The sequence below is a fragment of the Pelophylax lessonae genome (genome assembly GCF_965119305.1).
Source record: "Pelophylax lessonae genome assembly, chromosome: 2".
Lineage (NCBI taxonomy): Eukaryota > Metazoa > Chordata > Amphibia > Anura > Ranidae > Pelophylax > Pelophylax lessonae.
Window position 1 is genome coordinate 365,843,648 of NC_138769.1, and position 23,604 is coordinate 365,867,251.

The 23,604-nt window shown below is 40.5% G+C and overlaps 1 protein-coding gene across 12 annotated transcripts in view; it reads right to left on the reverse strand.

Moving 5' to 3' along the window:
• The window catches only part of ADGRB2 (adhesion G protein-coupled receptor B2), a 695,259-nt gene that overhangs the window by 217,278 nt on the left and 454,377 nt on the right, over positions 1-23,604 (reverse strand). For 11 of the 12 annotated variants that reach the window (XM_082246705.1, XM_082246713.1, XM_082246711.1 and 8 more), the window contains 2 exons: positions 12,623-12,787; positions 6,456-6,620 (listed from right to left, as the gene is read on the reverse strand). In XM_082246705.1, coding sequence (XP_082102831.1) covers positions 6,456-6,620; positions 12,623-12,787 — 330 coding nt within the window. The remainder of the gene's footprint in view (positions 1-6,455; positions 6,621-12,622; positions 12,788-23,604) is intronic. The other variant, XM_082246706.1, reaches the window with a different exon arrangement.

The following is a 23,604-nucleotide window of genomic DNA, read 5'->3' on the forward strand; positions in this document are numbered from 1 at the left end:
AGCAGAATTACTTGATTGCGAAACATTATAAAAAAACAGAAAACTGAAAATGTCATTAGGTATTAAGAAAGAGTTGAATGGTTTGAAATGTGGAAGAAGGAAAAAGAAGCACACAGGTGGTAGTAATTGTGACTAATCCCTTGAAGCACAGTACTACCCAAGTGTATTGCAGGGCAGTGAAATCATCAACACTATAATAAGCATTTGCTAGCTATCTTGCTCTTTACACAAGCTCAACTGTATTTTGTTGTAGGTGTTCAGGTCTTGATTGATGTTTTACGGGGGCTTAAGCTACATAATCTACACGCAGCTTATAGAATGCAAGGAATGGTGCTAGATTTGAGCCATGTGCCCTCGGAGATCACCTACTATACTGCCACCTACATTTTTGGGGACATACAGCACTAGTACAAAAATGTACCTCTAATGAAGTGTATTTCAGGTCCTTCTGGCTGCTGAATAATGCAATCACTACATAGGCAGTCTGGTTTAAAAAAGACACAAGTCATCTAGTTAATCTCCCTTCAGTAATGTCATAAACTCCTCAAAGCTGTAATCTTTTGGCACTGCAGTGATGAAAGGCTATGGCTACGACTCTGAAGGATCACACTGTCTCCACCTTTTCCTTTTGGCCATTCACAAAACTCCTAGTATTTTTTTTCCCAGAATGCTAGGTGTTCTGTGAATAGAGGGGCAGATAAATGACAGGACTGCTGTCTGCCATTCAAACAAATTCTAGGAAAATATTTAGAAGGAACAGGGGGAGGAAAGCAAGTGGTGTGATCCTTCACAGTCACAGCCCCTTCTCCATGCAGAACCAGAAGATCACAGTTGTGGGTAGTAACCGGTAGCTATATGAACCTGGGATATGCTTCATTAGAGGTTTTATTATATTATTTTTTCCCAGCCTTCAGCTTTAATGTCTTAGGCAACATGCACATTGGATGTAAAAAAAGCTACATTTACATGAGGTTTTTTCAGCCTGTAAACACACCTCTATGTGCTTGGGCACATAGACATTTACAGACAGTTTAGAAGAGGAGCATTTAGAGGTTGGGGGAAAAAAGCACCACCAGCATGTTTAAGAGAGGAGCTTTTGGGAAGAAAACATGCTGAATGCGTTTAAAAAACCTATCTAAGCATACTTAAATGCTACGCGTTTCTAGCGCTTGAGCGTTTATTCATTCCAATGGCCAGAATAAATGAGTATTTTGGGCAATGGAATCAATGAATGCCCAAACGCTTGACATGCCTAAACATGCCTAAACGCACCTAAACCTGTTTGCAATACGCAGCTTTATGTGCGTATTTTATCTGCTTTTTTTCTCCGCTGAAGCAAAGACATCTAGGGGAGAAAAAAAAACCCTCTGTGCATGAGGCCTTACTGTTGTAGTGTGGTGAGCTTCATACCCTTGTGTACCCCCCTGTGTTCACAATTCCATAGACTTAACTGTCCTTCTTGGGACACCTTTTTTGTATCTGCAGCAAGTGTGCTTGCTTGCTAGCCTTTATGGCACCCTCTTTACTTTTCTTATTTTTTCTTTTTTTTTATTATAAATGAATGCTTCACACTATATGGGCCACAGCTTCTGCATGAATGAGTTCTTAAATATGAGGAAGGTACTGCATGTGAATATTGTGCATGACAGTAGTAGGGGTGATGAAGTACTGGTAGGGTGAAACAAACTGAAGGTAAGACAGGTGTGTCTTGTTTTTCCCAAAGTGGCCAACCAATACAACCAAAGCACACCCAGCAGATAGTTGATTGGCTGGCAAAAATGTCTACATTTACAACCTCCCAGGAGTAGAGCAGCTGCCACTGTTCCCTTTTCCCTCCTCCCTCCTCCTCCTCCTCCTCCTCCTCCTCCTCCTCCTCCTCCTCCTCCTCCTCCTCTGTGAGGCTGTCCATGAACATTGTGCTGTTCTAGAACACTATATACAGCTTTACACATCCCCAAAACCTGTTATTTAAAGGATTTGTGTACCCTCAATGTAACCCTTAAAGTGTTTTTTACCACATAATTTCCTCTACCTGATATGTGCCTGCTGTGCTATGTACATGTAGGAAAAGGTATCATTTTCTTTTTGTATTGACTCCTTTGTGTGAAATCCCTGATGTTCCTGCAAGCCCCTCTGCTTTACTATTAAAAACTTACCACACACTAAGCAGGAGAATACAATGTGGACAGTTCTCTATGTGCTTGGAACTCAACCTGCTCTCCTCCAAAGATTAGACTTGTCCTTATATACCTCCCCTGCACAGCCATTCACAGAGAAGCTCAGTTTACTGATGCTTCTCCTCCCCCCACCTCCTATGCAGCTGGGAACAGAGGGAATGTGATCAATTATAAAAAAAGGTTTTTATAATGCTTTTTTTTATATCTGTATTCAAATGTTTTGGCTTTTATTCCTATTTTAAGTTGAATAGATTGTTTTACAAGGTAATTGTTTACAATCACTTTAAGCTAAATGAAAAGGCCCTCTCCCTGCTTCACATTATTTAGTATAATTGTGTTATCTGTACATGTCCCTATGACAGTATGCTGCTTCCTATGTCTCTTTTTAGCCCAACAAAAATAATTAAATAAATATTAAGATTCACCCCTGTAGACTTCAATAGAATGGAAAAAATTGAATTTTTTCACATTTCGCGAACATGGCTGTGGATCAAACCTAGGCAGGTTCGCTCAACCCCATTTATCATGCCATTAAGAAAGCATCCTTACAGACAGCCTATGCCAGTTCATATTTTATAAAGCTCTATCTTCATAAATACTTCAGAGAAATGATAAAGATTGCCTGCAAAGTTGATGATTTTTGTTATCAATTTACAATATTGAATTATACAGTATAGAGAAGCTGAACTTCAAGGAAATAAGGAAAAATGTAAAAGGAGAGAGGGAGTGAAAGAGGGAGACAGCTGTCTCTGGAAACAGGATACATTTTACGAATGTAGGGATGAAACAGCAACAATATGGGTGGAGACTTTTATCACTTGTGAGCAAGAGGCTCACTCCCTACTGACAACTGCCTCGAGTGAAATGTACTATAAATTAAGAAAATTTAATCAAATACATTTTTAACTAACCAGTGATTAAAATATCATGCCAGGCCCCACTATATGTACAATTTCAATTGCCAATCCATATTTTTGACACCTGCAGCTATCTCCAGCCAAAGCATTTGTTTTTTGTGACGTGAGGAATTCTTAATTCTCTGGCAGGTTTTATTGCTGTTTATGATTCCAGGAGCTTTCTTCTAGCATTGTGTCCCCAAGTGGCACATGAACAAGAATTGGGGCCATAGGCACAGGGTGGCACAGGCAACAATAAGAACTTTTTAGAGAGGTTCTAATCTTTCATGACTTTAGGTTAAAACTTCTATCATCGTCCCCATTGAAGGGTTTATCCATCGCTTCTATTCCTGTGAAGGCTCTCATTTATCCAGGTCATGGTATAGCTAGTAATACTGTAGTTGGTCAAATTGAACTGAACTTCTAATGTTGAAATTTTTTTTTTTGCTTATCCAAGCAACTTATCAGCAATCAATCAGCAATCCATCAGAAATCAGCTCTCGATACACCAACTCATAAATGCTGAGTAAAGATTAGTAGAATTAGTTAGCCCTTGAAAATTAGTTAGCCCTTTACTATCTTTGTATTAGGTACTACTTAATGCAAAGGCTAGTAGTACAGGTAGTATAAGTACTATTGTCCTTTCCATTGCTTCCATGCCCTTACACCCCCTTTCACTGGTAGAGAAAGTGAGGGGAAATCTACTTAATCTACTCAATAAGGACACATACAGTAGTAAAACAACAGAAAGAGTTTATATCATTTCCCTACACTATCTAAAATCAAACATTTTTGCTAAAGTTGGACTTCTAATCAGTTTATTTAATTTGCATTTCAAATGAGACAGTTGTCAACCAGAGGGTTAAATCTTGCGAGCATGAGCCCCTACAATTTCATTTGTAGCTGGACTGCAGAAGGCTGGAGGAAAATTAACATAAAAAAAACATGGCTGAAACAGAAGACAAGGAGGAAGAGGATGGGGAGGACTAAAATAACAGTTCATGCTGGATTATACATGGAGGAAAAAAGGAAGAAATCCTATAAAGAGATTTTATAAACCAGTCTAGAGAATAAAATATGAACTATCTATGTGTCAATGGGAAGAAGCCAGATTGTTAATTATTTCAGTAATCTCAAGGTGTAATTGAGTGTGTTGAACAAAAGTTTTTTAGTAGGTTGAGATGCTGCTATCTGATTCTACTGCCAAGGCTATAAGTGAGAGTTCAATCACTTGTTAACGAGGGTTTTAACTCCTTGTAGACAGTTGTTACATTTGTAACACTATCATTTCTTTTGAGCAGCTGTCATCAAGGGGTTACATACCTTGAAAGAAAGCCATTACAATTTTAAGTGTAAGCTTGACTTAATTTAGTATCTGAATCTGCTGCTTACACAGGTAATTTAGCGTGCTTACCAGTCACATTGAAAGCTATCATATACAAATAAATCATCCAAATGATGTCTTTTCTACCATCAATAGTGTTCTATTACGCTTCCAGAAGGGACTTTGGGGCCACAGAATGCTGCATTTCTGCCTCCCTAAAACCATTTCATATAGGATACCAAGTGCTGCACCAACATTAAAAAGAACCAGGCATGTCTAGGCGTAAGCAAGAATTTGAAGATTTGTCTTATCTTTTCTAAATTAGAGAGAATCTTTGCAAATCAGGCACCTACAACAGTTACCCACATGCATAGCCCCGGGTGAGCCAAATGTGCATATAGCATCTTCTGTCCCTAAATTTGTGCTAGGTCCTGCCTTCTTGTTCATCTTGCTATCAGTTAGTGAAGCAAGGTCATATACAATGTCAGTAACATAAGTCATTATTGTATATTACAGCTCCCTGGGTTTTAGGGCTCTCAGAGATCTCTGAGTACAGCTACCTCTCTGCCTGCTGTTTAAAGCTTAACAAAGCAAATATTCACTTTAAATAATGATAAATGAAGGCTGACTCACGAAGAACGTATATTTGCCCATTTTTTTTAGCTTTATTTAAAGTATATGTCTTTTAGCTTTATTTTTTTAGCTTTATTTAAAGTATATGTCAAGCTAAAGCTCTGTATTCCAGTTTTGGATCCCAATCAATACAACTAATATTAGTACAAGATCAAACATTTTTATTTATATCACTTTAAAAGGCAAATAACATGCTCATAAATGCAATTACTTTAGTGTCTCAATCACATATTTAATCCCATACAGCACTAGTTCTATATATCATTTCAAATGTTTCCCGTGTTCCAAAGAGTTGGATATCTTCATTACCTATCACATTAGCTAGTTAAGTAACAGCCTTTTTTTGATATACTGTAATATAGCAATTATATTGGCTGTGGAACCTTTCTGTCTTAGCCCATAACCTACTATTTCTAATATTGTAGTTTTGTATAGAACAAGTGAGAATTATACCATCTGTGGGTTTTTTACTGTTATCCAGGGTACTGATAGAGAAATGTACCTTCACTTCCAGTTTTGCCTACAACAGCCACACAGACACAGGACAGAAAGAGAGTAAATGTGCAACGGGGACTACATAAAGATAAATAAATAAATAAAAAACTGAAAGGGTTTCTTTCCTTTCTCCACTCCACAAGAAAAGCATTTTTGTTTCTATCAAAGTTGCTGTTGGAGAGTTCCACTCACTTTCTCCTTAGTAAAACACTGTTGAGAAGATAGACAGTGGAAGGGAATCTCTCGCAGAGAATCTAACACTTGTCTAATCTATCCAAAACTAAGAGAAAAAGTTTTGGCTTGACATGTACTTTATTCTCCTAAATCTGACTTCTCAACTTCAAAGTCAGGAGTCAGATGTCAGCAGAAGATTGACATCTGCCGACCTGTGACCTCACAGGTTCTCCCAGCTACTGTGAGCACAAAACAGTGTGCAATAATAGAGCTTCCTAGATATGAGGAATCGAAACATCTACATGGCTTTGTAGCTGATAGGGTATCAATCATCACGTGACATCTTACCCTTGACCTGCAGCTTAAGCCTTAAAAATAAAAACTGCAAATTAATTTGAATTACTCTCAACTAGCTTTTGGTTGCTAAAATAACTGAATGGAATAAATGCAATCAAGTAGAGATAACTTTAATCCATCATGGTTTTGACACTGACGTTGGTGAATTTTCCTAATCCATTAGTGAAAAGCTGGTTGGGATTTCTATAAAATTGCTGTCTATGGCCATCATGAGTCAGATTCTGACAAAGTAAATACAGCTAACTAAGGGGGCACATTTAAATCTTTCCTACATAATCCTGCATGAACATTTAGGAAATAAAATTCATATTCTTGCATAACCTCTGCCATGTCTTTTTCTTTTCAAGCATGGAGCAGCTTTTTAGCAGTAACATTGCCTCATTCCAAAAGCCGAATTACCTGGACATTCTGGATTACTGCACTCCTTCGTGTTCGTTTGCTGTCCCTTACACTCTCCTCCAGCTTGACTTGTGTTGCTGCACTGTCTACTTCTTTGTTGGGTCCCATTGGAACACGTCACTGAGCATCTTCCCCAAGGGCCCCAGCCCAGCCATATCCCCTCCACTGAACAGAAAGAGAGAGAAAGATAAACGCTGAGTGAATTTAGCTGTCTCAGACAAACAAGCCAGCTGTGTCTCCCTCCCACTGGAAATAAATGCACAAAGGCTAAGCACAATAAATAATATTTAGTGTGCAATCGCATCCTCTAAGTGGAACCTCATAAAAACATCCTAAAGCGAGAAATCTTCCACCCTCAGTGGGGACATCCCTTGACAAGGACAGAAGGAGGAAACAACCTTTCAAGTGAATGAGATGAATTAATCATGGGCACATAGGTAGCCAGTGATAGATGGGGTCAGGGTTCTGGAACAGTGGCTCTTAACCCCTTTTGACTGCTGCGTAAGGAATTCATTGCCCTGTACTGCTCCTCGGATCTAAGAATCCTGATACAAATGATGGAATTCAATGTCTGGAGACCAAGATACTTGGCCTGTGAATTAGGCAGTAATGATGGAAAGAAAGAGATTGTGACAACAGATAGAATGGATTTGTCCCACCCAGCCTGCTCTTTTTTCAACATACAGCTACATACAATCTGTTTAAAGCTGTAATTTTATAGAGATTGTATTACATTTTCAGGTACATTGATGTAAAAAAACACTCTTAACTAGTGAGGGGTTAACATCTAAAGAAAATATTCTGTACTTTAAAGGATACCTTAAACAAACGGAAGCATTAACTTGTTTTAGAGAAATAAAAAAGATTAATGGGATATGTTAAATGTAAGGTATTTTGTACAATATAGGCAACACATTGCAGACTCAATCTTTTTGATTTAAATGATATATTTAGCTTTATTTATTAAATAAAACAAGTGGTAATTTGTAGTAGTCCCAAATCAGTTGGAAACCAGCTGTCATTAGTCTCTCAAAACTCATAAAAGATGAGTTAAGGCTGGTTCAAGTGCTTCACACTCTTTCCCTCTATTTGTATTATGTTTCCAAATCAAGTGTTTCAGGCCATGTAGCATTCCATAGCACAGAAAGGGTTAGTCACCTGCTATGGTGCCCCAGATACACTTTTGAGAGTTTTCCACTGCACATAAAGTCCGACATGATAAATGTGTTTAAGTACCTAAGGAGACAATATACAGATTAAGGTCAAACATTATTGTGGGCAAGTTTGGAAAGTCATACGGGAGCCCATAAAGAGAAATGGATTGAGGGTGAGTTTTCACATAAATCAAAGAGATCCACATTATTCCGCAGGAGACATCCTAGTTATGATCGTGAGAGACGAGCCAAGCTGCTGTATTCGTTAAAAGATGCCTAGCGATACAGCCTAGAAAGATCGGTGCTGCATGCGAGGTTTTAATATTTAGCAAGAGATTTACCCCCTGTTGACAGCTGCCTCAGCTAAAATTAATGTTTTGCAAGTGAACCTTTTCTTAATGAAGGGTTAAATCCGACACACACAAGCCATTTGAATCCCATGGTTAGCTCCACCAGAGAGGGGAATATGCATACTGTACAAGGAAGGTAATCCAATTTTAAATACACTTATCAGCTATACTTAGGAAAGATCACATAGTAGGTCAACCTGAAAGATATTTAATTATGTTCTTTTAAGTAATGGTTTATTAATTAATCTGTCAGCCCATACCTTATATTATTTGCTGCTTATTAATTTGTAACAATGTATAAGGATACTAAACTTTCAGTGGGAGTATTGGTCCACTAACCTGCTCTATCTATTTTTCGACAGAAACTCATTGAAGCATTACGGAAAGAGTATACTATCAAAATGCACTCCACTTATGTGTATAGAGACAATACGTCTTATAGCTCGTCAAGTGTTGGTTTACTTCTTCGAGCTATTAGTTCATATGTGTATATGTGAATGTGACAGTCATTCAAACATTTTTTATTTTACATCGCGTGCAGAGTGGATGGCACATGTTTATACAGTGTGCTACTTGGCTGCACATTACTGCCACATGATCACACCCTTAATTGAAGCAATGATGTGAACGTCAGTTTGTATTCTCAGATATGCAATACCTCAAAATGGCAGCTTTGGTGTTAGGCAAGGAATGCATGAATGGCACTATCATTTTTATGAAAAGAGAAAATTGTACAGTACATAAAAAGTGTAGGAGAAGAATTAACATCTACACTAATGTATGGGTTATAATTGCATTTCCTTTCTTTATAGTAAAGTCATTTGAATCCCCTTTCTTCCCCATTTTGATGCTCGGTTTGAACTTCAGCAAGTCATCTTCATCACATCTAGATGCCTAAATGCAAACAGTTTCTGCCATGTGATTGGCTTTATTAGCAATTTGTGTTATGATGCAATTGAACAGTTGTACCTAATAAAGTGGTCGGTGAGTGTATTTACAAGATAGGCAAGAAATGAACTTGTAAAAGCTAGGCTTTAATCCCCGAGCACTACTGAGCACCACAGGCGCTTGCATCTTTGTCATTGCACACCTATTAGAAAATCCCTAATTCTGTTGGTGGGTAGTTACCTGGGGGGGCTTGTAAAAATAAAATGTCATCACTGTGCTGCATATAGTTTGTGCAGAGAGAAGAGCTGTGGGTGGGTCTAAGCATGCTCACCCACTACAGGCTGCCTGCAGGAAACTACAAGGGGGTGGGTACAAGACCAGTCACCCGGCACAGAGAGAGAGGGAGGCAGTGTCTGGTCCTTATTATATAAAACTCCTGCACAGGGGCAAAGCACAGGAGTTGTTCAATGCCGGATTACTGCACATATCTGAAAGAAATACACAAAAAACACCAAGATTCAAGTACGAATACACATGCCACTTGACAATATTTGATTAGCTTGAAGTTCATCTTTAACCTTTTTGTCTCATAAATGCTTTATTCACTTTCTCCTGTGCATGCAATATGACATTGTTTCAAATATACAACCCTACATCAGAAATCTACTATTGGTTTGATGGTCAGAGCTGCTGCTCTGCCCTTTTTTTTCAGGCCAGAGCAGACAGTCTTGCTATAAACTGTGGCTAGCATGCAGGGGATTATTAAAATGTAAGATAACCATGCACAGCTATAAAACAAAGGTTGAGTCTATGGAGTAGATAACGTTTTTTCCATTTGCCTTATTATATGTAATCCTATGTTCCTATGCTAAAGCTGAGGTTTGCAATGTGAATTCTACTATCACAGTGCATCTCAGAGTTCTTTGTCCAGATCCAGTATGAAGCACACCAGATGAAAAAAGAACAAGCTAAATCTGGCCTTGTTTTATATTCCTGATATTCACACCACTTCTATCTGCCTTGTACAGTATGTTTTGACGTAGAAAGCTGTGTTAGCATTACTGCATGTCCGTGGGTTGAATGGCGAAAGATCACAAGACTCTGTGCATCTAATCTCCATGTGCTAAGGATACTATGTAAGATGTTCTGGAATAATTTAAAATAAGAAAAGCCTAACAGTGTTATCTGTTGTATTATTGGAAAGCCCAGTGGAAGTTTAAACTCATTTTTTATGCTTGCTACCATTTCATTCCACTGCTGTGAAAAATATCAGTCTAGGTGATCAAAATGTTTTTAGGGGAAGGGAGAAACACAGATAGTGCACTAAAAGCATTTAGAACTGTAGTGTGTACATTTTCATTGTAAGATATACATTTCTGCAATTACATGAACAAATCAATTTATCTAAAAGCATATTATAATCATTTGAGCAATTATACAACTCTCTCTATCCATCCAACGATCAGTCTGCATTACTTTTTTTTTCATTAGCTTCTAAAGATTTTAAATGTTTTCCAGGTGCAATCTAAATCACTAGTTTTATCTTTAACCCTTTACAGTCCAAACTACTCAACAATTACATTTCCTGCAACTCCACTCCAATATACAGAACATCCCCAGTGTTTTAGTCTCCTCTACACTTCACATATTATTTAGAAGTCACCCCAACTCCACACAGAAATTGCTAACAATACCCCCCTTACAGCAGTGTTTTGAAACATTGTTCCTGATCCTGGAACCCCCAATATTTATTGCTCATTTCTCTGTAATCAGAAAATTAAACATCAACAGTTTCAGATACCTCCCAACTGTCCCTCATGTGGAACCAAACCCCATCTGTCCCTCTTGCTTCCTCAGGTGTCCCTCTTTTTTAGTGCCTTCGGACAACCCCAGTCTTATAGGGCAGCAAGACTGTAGCCATTTGGGAAGCCAAGCATGAGTTCCGCGGAAGGAACTAGACAGGGTGCCCTGTTTCTAAATGCAGGAGAAAGGTGCTACACTGCAGGGATCCTCAAACTACAGCCCTCCAGCTGTTATGGAACTACACGTCCCATGAAGCATTGTAAAACTATGACATATACAGACATGACTAGGCATGATGGGAATTGTAGTTCCTGAACAACTGGAGGGAGGGCCATAGATTGAAGACCCCTGTGCTACAGCATCCCGATTTTGTCCCTCTTTTTGGTCTGATGTACAGATATTGAAAATGTACTATTCATCTACTAAAAGTGGTATTCTGCAGTAAAACGTTATTCTATCTCTTAATTATCTTATTTGCTATTTCAAATAACAACTAGTATAAAGAAAAAGTATTGATGGAAAAACAAAAACAGTTCTTGACATCCCACATGAGAAAATCTTCAATAACCCTCATAAATTGTCCAATCCCACCATCCTGGAAATTAGCCAGTGTAAAAAAAAAGTCTCAAAGCATGTGATGAACATTGACTGCCACCAAAAACTCACCACAGACAGTATGACTATGCATAGACAGAGGTCAACACCCATTTGTTTTGATCAACGAAAAAATCTACTTTACCAATGGCTCTTCCACAGTCCCCAATCACTAAGGGTGGTAAAAGCGCCGAAAAGTGTAATATCATTGGCAATTTATTAAAATACTAAACAATGTAAAACAAGCCAGCTTAACAAAAACCTACAGTGGAAGCTGGTGGCAAGCTTCCCAAAAGCATGTCATACCAGTCTGCTCACTCCTCACAACGTGTCCCATGCTATGGGACAGCCTCAGCAAACATCCTCAGCCTCTAAGGACATCCTATAGTACAAAATGCGTCAGTTAGAGCTAGTGGACTAATGCCACACTTTGTCAGGAAAGCTTACTAATGAAGAGAGATAACACCGCTCAGGCTAGTCAAAGTCCATGATTCAAGGTGGGTGCTGAACCTCAGCTCGCCACCAGGAGAAGCATAAAAGAAGAAAATGGTCGCACACCACCATGGAATCCAATGAAGAAAAGTTCCTTTATTCACATAAGTGGTACAAGGTACAGCAGGGTAGGACAGTAGACGCGTTTCACACGACTGCTACGTGCTTGTTCACAAGGAAGCTTACTGAAGGTGTCCACTGTAAGTGTTTTAGCTTGCTTGTTTTACTTTGTTTACTATTTTAATAGGCTGTCAATGATATTACACTATCTGGAGCTTTTCCTATATTTTTCCTATTGATAGTGAGAGAAACATCTACCACCTTGGACACTCAGAATCTTAGAAGCATCTTAATCTAATATCAAATGGTGACTGAATTCCCCTGAATCCACACTGCATTTGCCTCTCAACACAAGCTCTTACTACGTTTAAAGTCAGAATCTCTTTTGGATGCTATCTATGGCCACGGCTCAGAGCACGGGGTCCGGTGCATCCCTGTTTTTCCTCTAAGGTGCGAATCAGGTCTGAATTATTGCCTGAATTCAGACATGAAACAGAGCCAGAGATGCACAGGACCCTTTTCCAGTGTGGACTGCAGTCGCCCCGGAGGTGTGTGAACCGGCTCCATTAAGAGCCAAGTTACATCCTCCTGTCATGCGAATTGGATGTAGGGAAACTAGCATCCAATTTGCATAAGTGTGAACCCAGCCTCAAGTTTGAAATTACATGTGTATACAAGGAAGAAAATATGTTGTCCAGTATTGTGTCCAAAGTCCCCAGCTCATTAATATGACATCTAGAAAAAACACATTACAACTTCAACTTTAGTTTTAGATAACAATATAATATTTGCAACGACTGCTAAAAAGTGTAGAATTTTTGTGTACCAGGGCATGTAGCTGTATTGTTGCAGGTCTGTGTCTCCCTCAGCGGACCACTACACAATGTTCCATATGGAGATGACACACAAGAGCGGGTGCGGACTTGTGTACCCTGACCACATGTTGTGGAGCAAACACCCCATTGTGACCATCCTTCAGCGGCAGGATCTCCTGAAATCAAAAAAAAAAAAAAATATTGAGTTAACAGTGAAATTTGTCGATGGCAACACATCTTATTCGTGGGCTTCTTTTACAATAATTAGATACAAGATGTCATCTTCTTTTCTGTTTTATTCTACTAGTTTCCATTTTGATTCAAGTGTTTTGCTAAGTCAAACATTTTGCCACTGGAGAATTTTATGGCACGTCTATCTTAATTAGCGAAGCTGACAGATTTCTTTATTCCATGTACATCACTGTGCAGCCCCTAGAATGTCTAAACAGGTTTGTAAAGACAATGAGCAAAACCTTTAGAACAAATGCAAACCAATCAGATTTCTACCTTAGAGTACCATGAGAGTATCGTACAACAAAGCCAGAGACTTTACCAAGGGTAAGACAATGGTTAAAATCCACTCCTCCTGTGGGTGGAATGCATTCACACACTAAGAATAGAAATGTGTGCAGCCTCACACATACAAATAAACACACACACACGCACACAACACACAATGCTCTGACATAAGGGCATTATTAGCAAGCCCATAAATATTCATATAAGCAGCCTCTCTTTCCCCATTCAGATGCTTTCTGTCATAAGCACCCTTGGACTTCATCAATCTCCAGCCGAATACAAGAAGTGGACTCATAAATCAGAAGGGGCCGGGACCACATCGTGCTTGAATCACAACCAGGAAAATGCTGAATAAATAAGTTTGAACCATAGAATAAATAGATTGTTTTTCTTCTTGTACTCTTTCTAGTAACCCTCCAGAAATAATACATAAACACATAAATTCTACAAATAATCGGGTGTACAAGGCTTGGGGTGGCGACATTTGGATGGGACAAAAGAGACTCAAATTATTTTAAATCCTATTTTCTGATATATGCCCAAAATCAATGAGAATTGCCAGTAAAAGGTTTTTTTTTTTTCCCCAGGAAAATATTATGAGAGCCAAAAATAAAGCTGAAAATAAGAAATTAGTTTGTGGATTTAGAAGTACAGCCACCTCAGGGGTATACAAAATGGCAGCTCATTTTTTAGCCAGCGGTATGGGAAAACGCACAAGGCCAGAGATGTTTGAAGTGTCAGCTCCTGTACAACTCTTGCCCATTCTTACATAGATCATTTCTCAGCCACAGCCAGCAACATTAATGCAATAGGGAGCTTTTACTTAACAATTTATCAGCATATCATGATATTTGTATTAGTCAGACTACAGAAACAGAAGGCAGCATTTAATTTCTCTAACTATTAGGAAACTAAGCTGCATATATTGAACTTTGTTGAGTTATTGGATACTATTACAAAAATGTCAAATACATGAGTTAAACCTAAAGGCTTGCCAATCTTCTGTGATTTATGTTTAAAATTATATAGATAGTGAAAGAGTAATAGAGAACCTAGACTTATCTTCTTCAATGATAACACTCCTGGCTATGTAATGCTATCCACAGACAAAACAATTTTTCACTAGAGATACTGAATACATAAGTAGCGCATAGAAGGATTAAAGCATATCTAAAGCAAAATTTGTTTTACATTCTGATAAAGTGAGGAATGATTAAAACCACACCACGTTTTTCTTTTTTGCTGTTTGCATTCCATTGGGAAGTTTTATCTTCACTTCATGTCCCAGGGACGCAACAGGAAATTAATTTGTAAAAAGTTAGGGGAAATTACCTTTTGGATATCTGTCACACAAAAAGGTGTTCCCTTTGGAGGGGTTTCCCTCTGTTTCTGTTACTACTGTAAAATTTTGGATTTCCAGTCACTTTCTGTCCCCACTGAGATTGGTCATTGTGAAAAGTAGAAAATGTGCCTCTTCCCAGAATAAACACAGTACTTAATACAGCAATAATAATCAGTTTGAGGTCAGAAGATTTGGTGATGTCACTACTGTGCTGCTCACTGCTCTCCTTACAAAAAATAGTCACTTCCCCCACCTATAACTGGTCTTAACAGCAAGGAGCACTGGAAGGGCAAAGGTATGTCAAAAAGAGCCAAAGGGTTTCCAGTCACAATTTACCAACCAGCCTGCGACCAACCGAATTAACCTGTCTAACAGTATGCATTAAAAACAGGGGTTTATTTGCACACATTTGCAAATACATGCGTAAGCTGCAGGCCACGGCAAGGAACCCTGATATCTGCAGTCACTAACTCTACCTTTAACCACTTGCCGACTGCCTAACGACTATTTATGTCGGCAGTCAGCCCCTCACAGGCAAAGCGACATAGATCTAAAAAATTGGCCTAAAAAAATTGGCCTTAAATGCTAAAAAATTTAGATTTTTAAATTTTTTTGGGGGGGAATTTCATATAAAAAAATGTGAAAAATATTGTTATTTTTGCAAAATTGTCGCTATTTTTTGTTTAAAACGCATGATCAAAAAATTGCACAGGTGATCAAATACCACCAAAAGAAAGCTCTGTTTGTGGGAAAAAAAGGACGTCAATTTCATTTGGGTACAGCGTCGCACAACCGTGCAATTGTCCGTTAAAGTCACGCAGTGCCGAATCGCAAAATAGGCCCTGGTCAGGAAGGGGGTAAAATCTTCCGGGGCTTAAGTGATTAAAGAGCCTCCACAGTGAGAGCATATGTATTCTGATGGATAGATGGAGGACAGGTGACTAGAGGGAGCCCACCCCTCCTTAGAGGCGCAGGGTCACAATGAACACCCAGCACATTGCACAATGGCAGCAAAGGTGTCAGTGCGTTGCCTGACCAATATAACAACAACAATACAAAAAAAAAGTCACTTCCCCTACCTATAGCTGGTCTTAACAGCAAGGAGCAGTGGAAGGGCAAATACATGTAAAAAAATCCAGGGGTTTAGTTGCACACATTTGCAAATACATGTGTAAACTCCTATTTTTAACGCATACTGCTAGACAGGTTAATTCGGTTGGTCCCAGGCTGGTTGGTAAGTTGTGACTGGAAACCCTTTGGCTTTTTTTGACATGCGTTTGCCCTTTCAGTGCTCCTTGCTGTTAATACCAGTTATAGGTGGGGGAAGTGACTATTTTTTTGTATTGTTGTTGTTATATTGGTCAGGCAATGCACTGACACCTTTGCTGCCATTGTGCGATGTGCTGGGTGTTCAGTGTGACCCTGCGCCTCTAAGGAGGGGTGGGCTCCCTCTAGTCACCGGTCCTCCATCTATCCATCAGAAAAAATATGCTCTCACTGTGGAGACTCTTTAAAGGTAGAGTTAGGGACTGCAGATATCAGGGTTCCTTGCCGTGGCCTGCAGCTTACGCATGTATTTGCAAATGTGTGCAACTAAACCCCTGTTTTTAACGCATACTGTTAGACAGGTTCATTTGGTTGGTCGCAGGCTGGTTGGTAAGTTGTGACTGGAAACCCCTTGGCTTTTTTCACTGCTCTCCTTGCTGGAGGATCTGACATAGGGAAACAATGTCCTGCCTCTACAAGATGGCTACTGCCACAAAAAAAAAACACAACGCAGAACAAGGCACGGTAAGTCAGTAAAATACTTACCAACTATTCTGAATCTGCCAGAAAGACCCACTTTTTATTCAGCCATGCCCTTAAAGGCCATATTTCAGTCTGTGGCCCCTGATGGTGGGTCCGTTACTACTCCTGCCCCTGTTACATTGTGCCTATATGATTTTCATTTGAATAATCCAGAAGAGCATTTGCATGTGATTGACTCCCCCTCCCCCCATCGGTTTTTTCATATGGTATGGTATGGTATGGTGTGGTATGGTTTGGTAGAAAATACCTTGCCCTGACTGCTGGGTTTGTTTCAAAAGAGACTCATTAACCACTGAAGGAAAAGCATGGTTGGGATCACCTTTGCTGCCTTCCATAGGGACATTTAATTTATTCTTTGAAAGATAGACAGATCACAGCCACTGTGTAGATTGGGGAAGATTGTTTACATTGTATCAACTTCAGTACAATACTGCTTCTTTTTCTCCACATACAGTACACTTCTTTAAAAATTTCTGGGGGCTTTTTGGGAGTACCATACATTCTGAGAGTGATCTGGCTCCATTTTTGACAAAAAGCATGTGACCTCCACTCAACCTTTTTTTTTTTAACTTTATTGTAACAATGAATGGCTGCAGCTAGAGCTCCACTGTTGACAGGAAACATGTGACCTCTACTTTTTTTTTTTTAAATTAACTTTAAAATAACAAACATTCAATAGACACCAGACAACTGGTGGGAGTGGAGGTTACATGTTTCCTGTCACATCTGCATCTCCCAGTTTATCTGGCTGCAGACTTTACCAGCTTTTTTTGCATTTTTTTTGCAGACATGTTTGAAAAATCATTTTAGGCCTGAAGATTACATAACACCCCCCCCCCCCCCCCAAACATCATATATTTTTTGAAAGCAGAAACCCTAGAGCATAAAATAGTAGTAGTTAAAATTTTTTTATGTCACATGATATTACCGCAAAGATCTAGGAAACGCAACATTTTAGTTAAAAACACACTAAAGTGAATTTTAGGGCAAACAAATATAATAAATTATCCACTTTTTTTGTAAAATATAAAAGACGAAGTTGCACCGAGTACATAGATACCCAACATGTCAAAGCTTAAATTTGTGTGCAACAAACTTCAGCCTACCTTATATTTTCTATAGGCGATGCATCAAAAGCGCCCTATAGGTCATCAGTTTAGTGTTACGGAGGAGATCTGGTGCTAGAAATATCGATCTCACTCCGGTGTGGGCAGCGATATGTAACATGTGTATCACAACTGACATTTTCACGCGTAAGCGCCCCAGATGTGTGTGTTCACATTTTTACATGTCTAAATGGGGGAGTGGGGGGTTGCTCAAAATGGGGGGGGGGGTTATGTGCTTATGTGTAGCTTTTCTTTTTTTGCAGAAACATAATTTTTATTTTTATTTGCTTAACTTTTTTGTTATTTTAATCACATAGGGGACAAAAAGTCCACTATATGATGATTTTCTGGTGACAGGTTCCCTTTGATGGGAGATTCAGGATCTAAAAGACATGAAGTGTCTAAAAGACCCTGCATGTCACCTCTGGGCTGCACGAAGCCAGGCATCCCCTGTGGGAGTTTGTCAGTGGGGGGGAGGGGGTAGTATTTGGGGGTGTTGGGGGTCTGTCAGTGGAGGGAGGGAGTGGTATTTTGGGGGTCATCACTTCCTAAAAAGGTTGAAAATCTGTATTTATAATGTTTTTATTATTTATATACAAATGTTTTGCCTTTCATTTCTGTTTTAAACTGAATGGGTTGTTTTGCAAAGTGATCATTTACATGTACTTTAACACAGAGAGGAGTGCTTACAATGATCAGCTTTTATTTATTTATATAAAATCTTTATCCCAAAAGGAAAAAAAAAAAAACGTTTGCTGTATATTAGAGCTGCTCGAATAATCGTAACAGAATCGAGATCGCGATTCACTCCCCCCGACGATCTTAACATGACACTTGCTCGATTCTTTACATTGCTGTGAGGGAGCAGCTGTCAAAAAAAAAAAAAGAGCCTCCCGCAAAAGCCTATCAGCATTAGTCTCCCACTGAACTGTAAACACAAATGATTACATTGTATCTTTTCTTTCCCTCTGCCGGAGGAAGGAAGTTTAACCTCTTAAAGACTAAACCTTTTTCCTACACTTGTTGCTTTTTAGCAGAGACCCTGCAGAATAAAATGGTGATTGTTGTAAATTTTTATGTCACTCTGTATTCGCGCAGCAGTCTTTCAAATGCAATTAATACACTTTAATGAATAAAAAAAAAATAAATAAAACAAAACCGTAAAGTTATCCCAATTTTTTTTATAATGTAAAAGATGTAACACAGAGAATCGTGATCTTTATTCCAAGCAAAAAAATCGTGATTCTCATTTTGGCCAGAATCGTGCAGCTCTACTGTATATGCTTATAGATTGTGAGCTGGAGTTTGGGCTCAATTTGTTAGTGTAATCTACTAAGCTATCTAAAAAGACCCTCCCCCCCAGACTGACAAGACTGCTGTTCACAGGTGCCCCATGTGCTCCTTCATCCAGAGAAGGGATACTTTAATACAGGAGGTGTGTAACTGGCCAGATCAAGAGATGAAAACAGAGGGGGGAAAAAAAATCTTTAAAAAAGAAAACTTATGCAACCACCACATCTAACGATTGGTAAGCTGTAATATATTATTTCCTGGACCTCCTCATGTCAGCCTACTATGGGTCAGCTCCGCCCCTCTGACCCCTCTAGGACAACCTCTAACTAGCCTTTAAAGTGCGGCCGTCTCCCCTAGGAAACTGCTCTTTTTTTTTCGTCCTTGCTCCGGCCACCTTTATTTATGGGTTTATTACTGCTTTTAATTACCTTTTTGCACCATTTAAATACAGATATGTAACAACATTATATTGATAACAACCTAATTTAGTAAAAGAAAACTGCTTTAAAGTGTTTTTAAACCCAATAGCAAACATTTTTTTATTGCAGCTTACCAATCCTGAGATTTGATGGCTACAATTGTTTTCTTTTTTAGGCTTTCTTGCCTTTATTTTCACCTTGTGATCTAGTTAGCAAGTCTATGTTTTTTTCAACAGAACAAGCTCTCCTTCAAATGTAGCACTAAGAGTGTTGAGACAAACCATTTACCACTGGCAGGGATGTTTACATTGATCAGCTTTTATTTTAAAAAGTTGTATGTTATACTCGTGACCCCTGCATTGTATACACTATGTTGTATAACCCTTTACCCAAAAAGAAAAAAAAAAAACTGCTGTAACTGCTTGTGTAACTGTAGTGTGAGCTGGAGTTTGGCTTCAATTTCTTAGTGTATCTAAATTTGCTAATTTATCCGACATTCCCCTCCCCCCCCCAAACTATCAATGCTGCTGTCCAATGGTGCCTCTGTGCTTATTCATCCAGAGCATTCGCACTCTAATACAGGAGGTGTGTTACCAGTGACGGCCGGTGTATTGAGGGCGCAGGGGCGCCACCCCCCATCCATGCGTCCGGCCCCCTTATCTGCATGCAGGGGCACCGGACGCATGGAGCTTAATGTTTTTTTTTTAAATCACCTGATTAGAGCCAGAGGCTCTAATAGGGTGATGCAAAGGGTGGAGCCGGGGCACAGAGCAGTGCGCCCCGAGCCCACCCATTGTGTGACAATAGCGAATGAAAATTCGCTATTGTCACACCGATCCTCCTCCTGGGCAATCAGAAAGCGCATCCAATACACACTTCCTGATTGGCCGCAAGGCAAACCCCATGCCATTGGCCGAGGAGTAGGCGGGAGGACTGGAGGAGATGCGCCGAGAGACTGATGAGAAGCCGCCCGCCGCTGCTGCTGCTCCAGGTAAGTAAGGGGGCACGCACGCTGATCTCTGCATTGGGTGAATGTATGCTGGTCACTGCATTGAGGGGGGCACACACACTGATCTCTGCATTGGGGGAATGTATGCTGGTCACTGCATTGAAGGTGGCACGCACGCTGATCTCTGTATTGGGGGAATGTATGCTGGTCACTGCATTGAAGAGAGCACGCACGCTGATCTCTGCATTGGGGGAATGTATGCTGGTCACTGCATTGAGGGGGGCACACACACTGATCTCTGCATTGGGGGAATGTATGCTGGTCACTGCATTGAAGGTGGCACGCACGCTGATCTCTGTATTGGGGGAATGTATGCTGGTCACTGCATTGAAGATAGCACGCACGCTGATCTCTGCATTGGGGGAATGTATGCTGGTCACTGCATTGAAGGGGGAATGCACGCTGATCTCTGCATTGGGGGAATGTATGCTGGTCACTGCATGGAAGGGGGCATGTATGCTGGTCTCTGTATTGGGGGAATGTATGCTGGTCACTGCATTGAAGGGGGCACGCACGCTGATCTCTGCATTGGGGGAATGTATGCTGGTCACTGCATTGAAGGGGGCACGCACGCTGATCTCTGCATTGGGGGAATGTATGCTGGTCACTGCATTGAAGGGGGCACGCACGCTGATCTCTGCATTGGGGGAATGTATGCTGGTCACTGCATTGAAGGGGGCACGCACACTGATCTCTGCATTGGGGGAATGTATGCTGGTCACTGCATTGAAGGGGGCATGTATGCTGATCTCTGCATTGGGGGAATGTTTGCTGGTCACTGCATTGAAGGGGGCACGCATGCTGATCTCTGCATTGGGGGAATGTATGCTGGTCACTGCATTGAAGGGGGCACACACGCTGATCTCTACATTGGGGGAATGTATGCTGGTCACTGCATTGAAGGGGGCACGCACGCTGATCTCTGCATTGGGGGAATGTATGCTGGTCACTGCATTGAAGGGGGCATGTACGCTCGTCTCTGCATTGGGGGAATGTATGCTGGTCACTGCATTGAAGGGGGCACGCACGCTGATCTCTGCATTGGGGGAATGTATGCTGGTCACTGCATTGAAGGGGGCATGTATGCTGGTCTTCTGCATTGGGGGAATGTATGCTGGTCACTGCATTGAAGGGGGCATGTATGCTGGTCTTCTGCATTGGGGGAATGTATGCTGGTCACTGCATTGAAGGGGGCATGCACGCTGATCTCTGCATTGAAGGGGGCATGTACGCTGGTCACTGCATTGAGGGGGGCATGTACGCTGGTCTCTGCATTGAAGGGGGCATGTACGCTGGTCACTGAATTGAAGGGGGCATGTACGCTGGTCGCTGCATTGAAAGGGGGCACGCTGCTCACTGTGCATTGAAAGGGGGCACGCTGGTCACTGTGCATTGAAAGGGGGCACGCTGGTCTCTCTGCTTTGAAAGGGGGCACGCTGGTCTCTCTGCATTGAAAGGGGTCACGCTGGCATCTCTGCATTGAAAGGGGGCACGCTGGTCTCTGTGCATTGAGAGGGGGCACGCTTGTCTCTCTGCATTGAAAGGGGGCACGCTGGTCTCTCTGCATTGAAAGGGGGCACGCTGGTCACTCTGCATTGAAAGGGGGCACGCTGGTCACTCTGCATTGAAAGGGGGCACGCTGGTCTCTCTGCATTGAAAAGGGGCACACTGGTCTCTCTGCATTGAAAGGGGGCACACTATACCTTAATTACTGAAGGCCCCTTTCACACTTAGGCGACCTCAAAGTCAAGCAATTTTTTATAGCGTTTTTTGCCGCAAAGCAATGCCTATTACATTTTTCTGTTTGCGCCCCCCCCCCCCCCCCAAAATTTTGAGCACCAGCCGCCACCGTGTGTTACTGGTTACCAGATCACCAGGTGAAAACAGAGGGGAAAAGCCTATAAAGGAAAACGAATGCAGCCACCACTAAGGACTGGTAAGATGCAATATATTATACTGTTGGTTTGCAGTTTAATATTGTGTTAATTCAATTTATTAAATTCCAATGAAGAATTTATATTCTGAATTTGCTTATCCTAAATATCACATTGCAAACAACCAGGATTTTGCTGATAGGGTGCAATGCATCGTTAAAAAGTTAGCACCTAGGAATAAGAACTGTTGATTGTGTCATTTAATTGAATTTTGTCGCTGGCTAAAAGTGGGTAAAACTATTTAAGATTACAACAATGGTCAGGGTATTGTGACCTAGAATAGTGATAAGATTATAGATGAACACAACATAGAGCAGTTGACCTTTTGCTTTTTAATGAGACCTGGAACCCATACATGACCTTATATCTTGTAATGAGACCAGAAGCTCAAAAAGGTCTCCACTTGTCCCATTAAGAAATATAAGGTCAGCTGTCAAAAGCTAATAAAGTATAAGCAGAGCCCAAATCTATGTCTCTGTCTCCATATTAGCACCATACTATTTTTACACCCTTGTAATAGGAAGTCCTGTATTTGTTGTGCTTCTCAAACCACAATTTTATGTTAGTGGGGTAACGACTATAGACAAAGAGGATGGGGCTCTTCCACAGAAAATTACCTACCTTCCCACATTATTTCAGTGCTTTACAGGAACCATTTTCAAGCAGGGATACTGGCACCTTGGGGTGCCAACAGTTTTTTTTCTAAGAATCTCTGCTTTCTTCTCTTTTTAAATCACATTCTAACCTTATGGAAAGGAAAAGGATTGGATGGCTGCACACCCATATGATGCACACGTTAAGCGTGATTTGTCAAAACCATACAGGACACAACCATCATGCACATATATATAGTAAATATCACATGGTTGCACAGGTGACTCATGTTTTTACACCCGTGTAACCATGTGATATTTACTATATATATGTGCATGATGGTTGTGTCCTGTATGGTTTTGACAAAGCACAATTACCATGTGAAAGGTGTCAACCTCCTTTCTTCTCTGCCGATATGCCAATTGTGCCATGTTTTTATTGATGTTTTTACAATACATTTTTGTATGCATCATATGGGTGTGCAGCCGTCCACCCGAGCAGCCGTCCAATCATACAGGACTTCCTATTACAAGGGTGTAAAAATAGTATGGTGCTAATATGGAGACAGAAACATGGATTTGGGTTCTGCTTATACTTTATTAGCTTTTGACAGTTGACCTTATATTTCTTAATGGGACAAGTGAAAACCTTTTTGAGCTCCTGGCCTCCACTCTGAGCAGAGAATGGTTACTGTCAGTCACTGGCTCTCTGCTCTGCCCCTCCAGCACTCACTGGAGAGCTGGGCAGTGGAGGAGGAGGAAGGGTCTAGCTCAGGAGCATGCTGTGAGGCTGAGCCAGCTGTCCGTCCAGGCATTTGGACGGCTGAGTGACTACACTCCTGTGATTAATAGGAGAAGTGTAGCCAAAAGAGCTTTATGTTATAGTAAGGTTAAGTGTTTAGTCAACCAAAATCAGGCCACCAAGTTGAGAAGCATAGGTGGAGTCAGGGACAGGAATAAATCTGACCA